The following is a 9,745-nucleotide window of genomic DNA, read 5'->3' as shown; positions in this document are numbered from 1 at the left end:
CCATTTTTGCGTCACAATAATAAAATGAACAGTTTTCCTCTTTGGTCAGTTATATGAAAATCGACGCTTTATAAAAAGAGAAAGCTCGGATTTATTGTTATCATCTTTTATAAAGGTTTAAATATTTGCTTCGCCCTGAGGATCTTTGCGCCAAGCGTTTAAAGGGTTAAACGACCTGAACCGGAAGCACTTTGTTCCGTTACATCCTGTGGAGTAAGGATACACATTTGAAATGGTTTATGGCTTGATGCTTTACGTTAAATAAAATCTCCCAAATGACAGCAAAATGAATTACATGCCAGGGACTGCAAGCCTCATCGAGGATATTGATAGTAAGTTTACTGCAATAGAGTTAAGTTTATTTTAATTTGAGTGAATTCGCACTGAGAAGACAGTTGGCGTTTTGTAATGATATCCGCCATACAGGCTATTTACAACATATGTGTATATATAAGTCGCTTTGGAGGTACATGTTTCAATTAAAAATAGAAATCCTACCCTGTTGGCTTCTGTCCCGCAGGTTCGTCTGGCCTAATGAATTAAGCATCGTTAGTGTATATATCTCTGAATTGTGACCTCGATGCAGGTGTTCGTGTTATTACACAAAACGAGATGTAAAAATATCTTAAATTTAAGATTATACATTTGACTAACGGTGCATTTTCCCCCAACTTTTCAGAAAAACATCTCGTTCTCCTTCGCGATGGAAGAACGTTGATTGGGATCCTCAGAAGCATAGATCAGTTTGGTATGTTATTGGATTGGTTTCAGTTTACTCTAAATGTCTTTTGTATTGTTTCATAACAGCTTTGAATTTATATTGTTTTTTAAAGGCAGGGGAATGGATTGACTTCTCTCTGTTTTCATTAAAATGACATTAGATTGAGCATACTCTTAGGGCCTTTTTACACCTGGTCACTTCATGTGTTTTCTCTGATCGGATAGCTATCTGATTTGTTAAAACTGTTCCATTTACTTTTGGCCACATAAATGCGTCTTGGCAAAACGGATATGAATCCGATATTTTACCTCCGCCCAAAATGCAAATACACTATTTATTACTCCGCCTTAAAAAACTTAAGATGACATTTATGCAACAAATCGCAGCACTGTATGTTGTACTGTATGTTGGGCAGGGGACGCGCGTCTCCTTGCTCGGCATGAGCTGAAGCTCGCAGTACAGCGCAGCAGGGAGAGCGCGCGGTGATTTAATGCAGGTCCATGACGGAGAAAGCATTCACAAAACTGTCTCTTAACGTTTTATTTCTTTGTTTAATATCATTTGAGTTTGTCATTAGACTCTTTTATTGATTCTAGGAAGCTTTTTTACCCGCTGTCATCACTCCATAAAGCAATAGGCATGTCGTCTTTGTTTGTTTGGCGCACCTCCAGCTTACTTGCGAGTGACGTGCTTGCGTTTGGGAGGAGTAAAGCGCGACATATGTGGTTTCATCAACCAGATGTATTTACACTTTTCTGAAATGCGTCCCAGACCACCTCCTGAAGTGGTTTGAGCGATCGGATTTAAATCCGTCTCGAAATCGTTTCAGAGGGCACTTACACCTGGTCTTTTTACGATCAGATGGCTATCCGATCGGAGAGGGCGCATGAAGTGACCAGGTGTAAAAAGCCCCTTAAAGTCTCAATGAAATCTAAATTAAACTTTTTTCCTTTTATGAAAAAACGTTAGATTTAAGGTTATATAAACAACTGCTATGGTACAAAACACTGACAAAATTCCTATACTCCAACTCCAATCCTCGGCCCCCCTCCCAAAATATTTTAGATGTCTCCCTATATGAAACACCTGATTCCACTCATCAGGCTCCTTCCAGAATGTTTGAAGTGTTTTCTACTTACAAGCTGATAAACTGAATCAGGTGTTTTATATATGGAGACATCTAAAATGTTCTGGGAGGGGGGCTGAGGACTGGAGTTAGGAACCACTGTGTTCAGTAAGAATCAGCCTCAACATTATAAACAGCACTGATGAGTAGAAGAGAAGACAAACACTGATGCATACACATAAACATATATTGCACATCATTGTGATCATTATTTATTCTTTAATAACATTTTCATATTTTATCTGTATTTGATTATATTTTAATACAACTGTGGTGCTCACAAGCTGTCAAATGCAGCTTTGCCGGTTTATCTTTAATATGCAGGTACTAGTTTAAAGGTAGGGTTTCACATTTTGAAAAATGCTAACGGTAGCCGCCTAGCAATGAAATCACGATCCCGCCCTCAAGTCAAATCGCCATCCAAAGTCACGCCTCTTTCAAAACACATGAACACGCACAGATCAGACGGTCATGTCTCATTCACCAATGAGAAAACTTTGCAGTAGTAAGTGAATAACATTTTCCAAAATAACCAACATAAACAACTGGTTTACATCAGAATTAGTTTAAGCACACTTTCTGTTGTGTAGTAACTATATCGTTACGCTAATCTGTAAACGAACACAAATTTCATAAGCAACACAATGTTTCATCTAGGGCTGACGACTTATAGTCGAGGATTCGACGATTCGATTCGGAGAGGTCTGATTCGACTATGAACCTAATAGTCGAATAGTAGAGAAGTTTTATGTAACCAATGAGCAGCAGCACTGAAAAGCATGTGGATGATAAGTAACCGCAACAACCGCGCTTTTCACCTTAAATTCATATATAGCTATGCCCTTCTTGTTTTTCACATCATATAAAATAAAGGCAAGATAGAAAGAGTTAAGAGAGTGACCTGTTTTTCGTACATTTCTATTTAAAGGACAAGTTCGGTATTTTACACTTAAAGCCCTGTTTTCAGATTGTTTATGATGAAATAGAACGGTTTTGACTGAAATTTCGACATTTGCGGCTGCCCCGAGAATTTTTGGGTGTTTGTGTTTCAGCTCCTACCTTTACAATGGGTTTAATAGTGCACTGGAACAATCCTTTCTAAAATGCATTAAACTTTCGTTTACAAAGACGTGAAACTTATCGAGTGGTCAGGGGTGTTCAATGATTTGCTCACACAAAAATCGCGTTAAAAGATGCTTTCCAACAGCTGTTTTAGCATTCGTTGTTAAATTGTGGACCTTTTTTCCAAACGCCCCACACCCGTATATTCTTCCGCTTAGAGCTTGAATAATAGACACTCCAGCCCAGTTGGTGGCGCTAATCCGCCATTGCCAATTGCAAGAATAGAAACAAAGTTCCCGGCGCGGAGTAATACCGTACCTCACGGCACAACTAATACAAGTCAATGGAGTTGGCAAAAACTATGTTAAAACCTGTTGGAATGCGTATTTTGCAGCGATTTTTGTGTGAGCATACCAGTGAACACCTCTGACCACTCGGTGAGTTTCACGTCTTTGTAAACGAAAGTTTAATGCATTTTAGGAAGGATTGTTCCAGTGCACCATTAAACCCATTGTAGAGGGGTGAGGTGAAACACAAACACCCGAAAATTCTCAGGGCAGCCGCATATGTCGAAATTTCAGTCAAAACCGTTCTATTTCACCATAAACAATCTGAAAACAGGGCTTTAAGTGTAAAATACCGAACTTGTCCTTTAAAATGTAATAAGTGAAACTAAGATGACAGAATAACTGTAGCGTAAATTAATCTACTTTAATTTAACTGATCAACACAAATACAAAGCGGCATAATATAACTGATTGCTTACCAGCATTAAAACCACTTAAAATAAAAACCTTTATAGTTTTTTTTCTTTGTATACAGCGTCCGCTCCGTGAATAAGGGAGCTGCAGCCAAAAGCTCCGGTGGCTTTATTGTTAACTGACTGAACACTTGACTCTTACCTGGACATTTAGATATGAAAGTTTTTCATCAACAGTATCTGCGTGAAACATTATAAACATTGAAAATGACCGTAGACTCGACTGTTTCAGCAGGTCCACTATGCAGAGAGTCCGCTTAATTAACGGCTTTTCGTTCAGTCTGTGTGAGCTAAACATTTATGTTCTGTCATTTTTTTAATCGCAAAGGCTATATTTCTACATATTTTTGACCAAGTAACACTCGGATATAATGTAAGTTGTTTTGTAATGTAACTTCATTTTAACTTGTTTTGAAATGATGACAAATATTTCTAACTAAAAATGATCTATCCAGCTTAATTTAGCCAAAATAATGATTTATTCGTTTTCATACTTTATAGATACACATTAATTTTAGTGATGCACCCATGTATCGGCCGCCGATATTTATCGGCCGATTTTTGATGAATTTGAAACCATCGGCATATCGGCAATAACACGAGAAAGGCCGATACCGATTGTTTATTAATGAACTGCATAAAGAAATCCATTATATGTAAAAAATGAGTTAATGTTGTTAATAAAATAAATGCTGAAGAGCAAAAACCACCTTTGAAGGTTGTCATACTGTCTTATTATATTTGTTTTAGCTTAATTTGTGCCTCTCTTATTATGTTGGTCAGTTGAATGTTAATTAGATCCAATCCATGTTCAGTAAAAATAATTTGATGCAGAAATAAACTAGCTAATAGACCAACTGTATAGTATTGTATACAAGTGTTTAATATCGGTATCGGCATCGGTATCGGACAGAAGTTGTCTGTTTAAATCGGTATCGGCCCAAAAAATCCTATCGTGCATCCCTAATTAATTTATCTACTAATATACTATTAAAAATGCCATAAATAAATATTGATTGCCTTCTGTACAGGTGCATAAATACTGTTTTAATTGTAATTTCTTTTAGACACTGCCTTGTTCTGTATTTAAATTCCTTCACCGCGACAGCCCTAGCTGCTATCTTAAAAAAAAAAAAGGTTCGACTATCATTAGAATATGGTAAAATCTAACTAATCAGATTCGACTATGAATATCCTTAGTCTATAACAGCCCTAGTTTCATCAAAGTATAATATCGAATCCATCTCAATACAAACATATCGCGTAACTACCTTTCCAAAATAAACAGTGCAACCACCCTTTCAGACCCTTTGCCTCCTGCAGCTGTTTGCATCTCGTGATAAAGCAGTGAAGTTACTGATGGTTTAATTTGGGTTTTTGCTCTTTGCTGATCCAGGCAGTTTTTGCGGTTGTTGTTATAAAAGATGCCTTTAGTTTTGTGGCTCCTGTACAGGTTGTCAATTCATCAGAAAAGTTTGCTATTCTCGCTGTTTACAGACAGGAGGTGAGCGTACGTGAAAGCGCCGATGACGTATGGTGTTTGCGTGTACTCGCTGCACGGTGGGCATTCAAATGACACTTACGTATGAGGGACAGAAAAGGAAACGACCGTTCGGACCGAGATCTATGATTGGTGTAACATTTTTTGGTCCTACGCCTTTCACAGATGACATAAATTTCTACGAATGCATTTAAACAACTTAACACAGTGATTGCTATCAGGATGTGAGGAGACTTTTAACCAGCATAACTAAAAATGTTTCAGAATCAAATCTGTTACCCTACCTTTAATCTACGTACATAGTCTTTTCTAAATAAAATATAGTAGTTCAGTTCTGTAGCTCACTTTTTGCGGCGAGGGACCCCTCACAGGGGAGAAACATTTCCAAAAGCACTATTCGGACGGGATTAGTTTTCCAAACAACGTTTGAGTTTTAACATGTCCCCCACGACGTCTGTGATTTTATGTACCTATTCGGACGGGATATTCCAGGCTATTCCAGAGGTGGGAGTGTCTGTTTCATGCATTTGGGCGTTGCAGAAGATCACATGCTCTGGATACGGGTGTTTGTAATGTTTGAAATTTTGCTTTAAATGTAAAATTATTACAGAATATGTAATTTATTAATTTAACTTTAACAAATCAAAAGAACTTATACAAATCCTACTAAAGTAGCCAACGTGTTTTATATAACTGTCTGCTTATAATAAACCCAAAGAAATGAAGAAATAACTATTAATAACAATTTATTATCTTTATTAATTAACATTACGATTCCAGAGTTGAACAAAATAAGGCTGAGTTTACCTTATACTGATATTACAGTGGCCAGATCTTAACAGTGTTTGATATTCAGCACGTCTTAATTTAATTATTTTATTTCGCTGAATGGAAAAAATCCATATTTGAATGAATGGGACTCAGGAAGTACAATATATGCACGTTAGTAAGACCTTACGGCAGATCACGTTGGCCAAAACACAAAAGAACCGCGTTTTCAAAAAAAATTTTGGGCAAACACAGACATTTGCATTCTGGATGGAATTAAATTTCTCAGAGGACCTCCGAGTTCGGCGAAAAACAGTAGATAAATTGCTCTTGAATTCTTACAGAGGTCGTCAGAGAAAAACACAGACGTGGCCGATTCGGACGGGATTAAAAAACAGAGCGGACCTCTGAGAAGCACAATTTTCTCAGAGGTCCCCCTGTAAAACTCATCCTGTCCGAATAGGGCTAAAGACCCCTTTAAAATTCTTACAGTAACTGAGCATGTTCTTACCTTCAAGCATATTTTTACACTTTTTTTCATAGTGATAAACAAAAACATTTTGCATACATTATGCAGTTATGCTTCTTAAAAGCTTTCATGAAATTAACAGTAGCAAGACTGACAGGTAAATATCCCTTTTAATAATACAACACAATTATATAATTTATAACTTATAATATTCTTTCATGTACCTTCTCTGGCTAAGCATTGAGGATCATCGGGTGCCCCGCACCCCACTTTGTGGAACCCAAATTGTTTTTTGTATGGCATTGCTGTGAAGAACCCTTTGCACTGAACCTTTATTTTTTTTAGGAGTGTAGCACTGCTCAAAAATACACGTGTCTAAAATAAGATGTTTTATAAAGTCTTAATTTTATTTTCTTGGTATTAAAGTCCCTGTAAAGTCAATATTGTAAATAGTTTCTAAACACATTATAAATGCTAGAAATGTATTGCTGAGTAGCAGAGTTATATGGTTAAACAGTTTTTCATTTCTGAGTTCAGGGTTTTTTAGGCGAGCCTATAATGGTGGCTCGATGATGGACTTAAGCCTATTGATAAATTAATTAATTATTAACACATTTAATATCTGACTTTACTACACGGACATTAAACACAGTTTGTTATAGTAGATAATTATTTTTTTTTAAAAATGGTGATGGAAATGAAGGGGAAAAAAGAAAATCTGCATCATATATCAGCTGCCCAGATTTCTAAGTATCTAAGTATTCTGCATCATCCAGAGAACCCAAACCCAAATCAGTCAACCTCTATAGTTTTGATATTACTGAGGCATTTATGATGAATTAAAATAATACAAGAAGTGATTAACGGTGAAGCAGTGCTTCTATACCAAAATTTACTTGGAATTCAAAATAACTATTATATTTTTTCTCCACAGCCAATTTAGTTTTGCATCAAACGGTTGAACGCATCCATGTAGGTAAAAAATTTGGCGACATACCTCGTGGGATATTTGTCGTCAGAGGAGAAAATGTTGTCTTGCTGGGAGAAGTAGTAAGTACTGCTAAGTGGCCATTGGGAGAATTTCATATATATCATAAAGCATAATATAGCAATGTGTATATTTGGGGCAGTTTCCCAAACATGGTTTAGATTAATTCAGGACTAGTCCTTAGTTATATTAGGACATTTAAGTAGTTTTTTCAAACATACCTTACAAAAACCTTCCTGGTGACATAACAATTAACTGAAAAGCTCATGCATGCATTTTAGTCTTGGACTAGACTTAAAGGCCTGTCCGGGAAACCGCCCCATAAAGTGTATAAAGGCATATGAAAGATCAAACTTTAACGCTTGAAAGCTTTCAACTCTGAAACCTGCTTTTTTGTCTATTCAGGATTTGGATAAAGAATGTGATCAGATTCTCCAGAGAGTTTCTATTGAGGAAATACTGGAGGAACAGAGGACAGAACAACAAGCCAAGCAGGAGTCCGAGAGACTAAAGCTACAGGCTGTAAAAGAGCGGGGGTTATCAATCCCTAAAGCTGACACACTAGATGATTTCTGAAAGTGTAGTTTTCTTTTGAGGATTTTATTTCTGTTTTATTGGATTTTTATGTTTGGTTTGAGACAACGGTCTGTCTTTGACTTTCAAATGACTCTGTCATGATTGTTTGATATGGGAGTGAGTCTCACAAGATTGTGACGTTTTTGTTTCTAGTAGTTGCTGTTAAAGCACTTGTTGAGAATTGCTCACCATGTTTGTTTCTATATATGATGGATGCCATATTGAAATAGATGATGGACCAAACGGAAGCACTTGGCCTGCTGGCTTTTAGTTTAAAATTTATAAGCAACAATAATGACATTTGAGAAAAGTTTATTTCAGTGTTTACTATGTTATTGGTATAATGGTATGATTAAGTTGATATACTATGTAAACTTACAAGAAGCAACACTGAAAATATTTTTGTTCTATTAAACCTATTTTATACTGATGATGATCTCTGTACTTTATATCTCATTGTTTGCATCTCCTTGTACTGTATATAATCACATAATCGACTAATGATATACTGCAATGCAGAAAGTTTTATCTACTGTTCAACAAATCACAAAAAACTTAGTATTTTAAAGGTGCAGTGTGTAAAATTTAAAAGGATCTCTTGACAGAAATGCAATATGATATACATAACTATATTATCAGTGGTGTATAAAGACTTTACATAATGAATTATGTGTTTTTTTACCTAAGAATAAGACGTTTTATCTACATACACCACGGGTCCCTTTACATGGAAGTCGCCATTTTGTGCCGCCATGTTTCTACAGTAGCCCTAAACAGACAAACTGCTCTTTAGAGTGCGTGTTGTCACTACTGTACATGTTTGTCCTGTGGCAGCTATGTAGCTTCTCTATACATTTCGGTGAGCAGTGGACTGAGCCGTTGGTTGCAATTCACAATCTCACTGCTAGATGCCGCTAAAATCTACACACTGCACCTTTAAAGTGACTTAAAAACATTTTCAACTTATTTTTGGTGTTTGCTCTTTGTGGCCATTTCATGAGCAGCAGGTTACTATAGGATGCTGTTTATTTACCCTGTTTGTGTTTATATCATTAAAACTGCAATGCAGAACGAAGATAAATACTTAGAAATAGTTCACCCCAAAATGTAATTTTGCCCATATTTTTTCAAATGACTTTCTTCTTTTAACCAAACACAATCAGATATTTTATGGCTCTTTTTAGCTGTATAATGACATTGGTTAATCCAAAAACGCATACATCCATCAAAACTAATCCATACACAGTTATCAAATGTCTGAAGTGAAGCAGTGGGTTTTGTAAGAAAATATATTTAAAACTTTATAAACTACCATTGCGTTACCTCAAAAGACATTTAATAATAGTATTATTGACTTTTTGGATGGATGGGTGGATGTGCTTTTGAGAGCTTTAAAATTGGGGCACTATCCAATGCCATTATAAATCTAAAAAAAGGCCATGATATTATTTAATTTAACTCAGATTGTGAGTCATAAACACCTACGATGGATTGATGGTGAGTAAAATATGGGCTCATTTTAATTTTGGGGTGAACCAATCCTTTAGGCAACTTTTAACTTTTTAAAGATTTCCCAATGGTGAGTCAAAATACATGCCACGGGTATTTTTTTTTCACGATGATTATTTATTTAAATAAAATAACTTATTTGAGGCATATTGGCTTTGACTTTCAATCCCGGGCTATCCCAAATGACTCCTATTGAATGAGCGGGAGCAGCTTGTATGTAATGCTACAGTATCAAATATCCTTTGACAGCCATGCATGCTTGTTC

The 9,745-nt window shown here is 36.2% G+C and overlaps 1 protein-coding gene across 1 annotated transcript; it reads left to right on the top strand.

The window, feature by feature from the left end:
• Positions 1 to 132: 132 nt before the first annotated feature.
• Positions 133 to 8,402, top strand: lsm1 (LSM1, U6 small nuclear RNA associated). The gene is made up of 4 exons (XM_055169001.2): positions 133 to 332; positions 680 to 748; positions 7,342 to 7,457; positions 7,801 to 8,402. The coding sequence occupies exons 1-4, from the start codon at positions 287 to 289 to the stop codon at positions 7,969 to 7,971; spliced, it is 402 nt and encodes a 133-aa protein (XP_055024976.1). The 5' UTR covers positions 133 to 286; the 3' UTR covers positions 7,972 to 8,402.
• The last annotated feature ends 1,343 nt before the right edge of the window (positions 8,403 to 9,745 follow it).

The sequence above is a fragment of the Misgurnus anguillicaudatus genome, chromosome 5, assembly GCF_027580225.2.
Source record: "Misgurnus anguillicaudatus chromosome 5, ASM2758022v2, whole genome shotgun sequence".
Taxonomy (NCBI): domain Eukaryota; kingdom Metazoa; phylum Chordata; class Actinopteri; order Cypriniformes; family Cobitidae; genus Misgurnus; species Misgurnus anguillicaudatus.
This window is presented reverse-complemented; position numbering and strand designations above follow the sequence as displayed.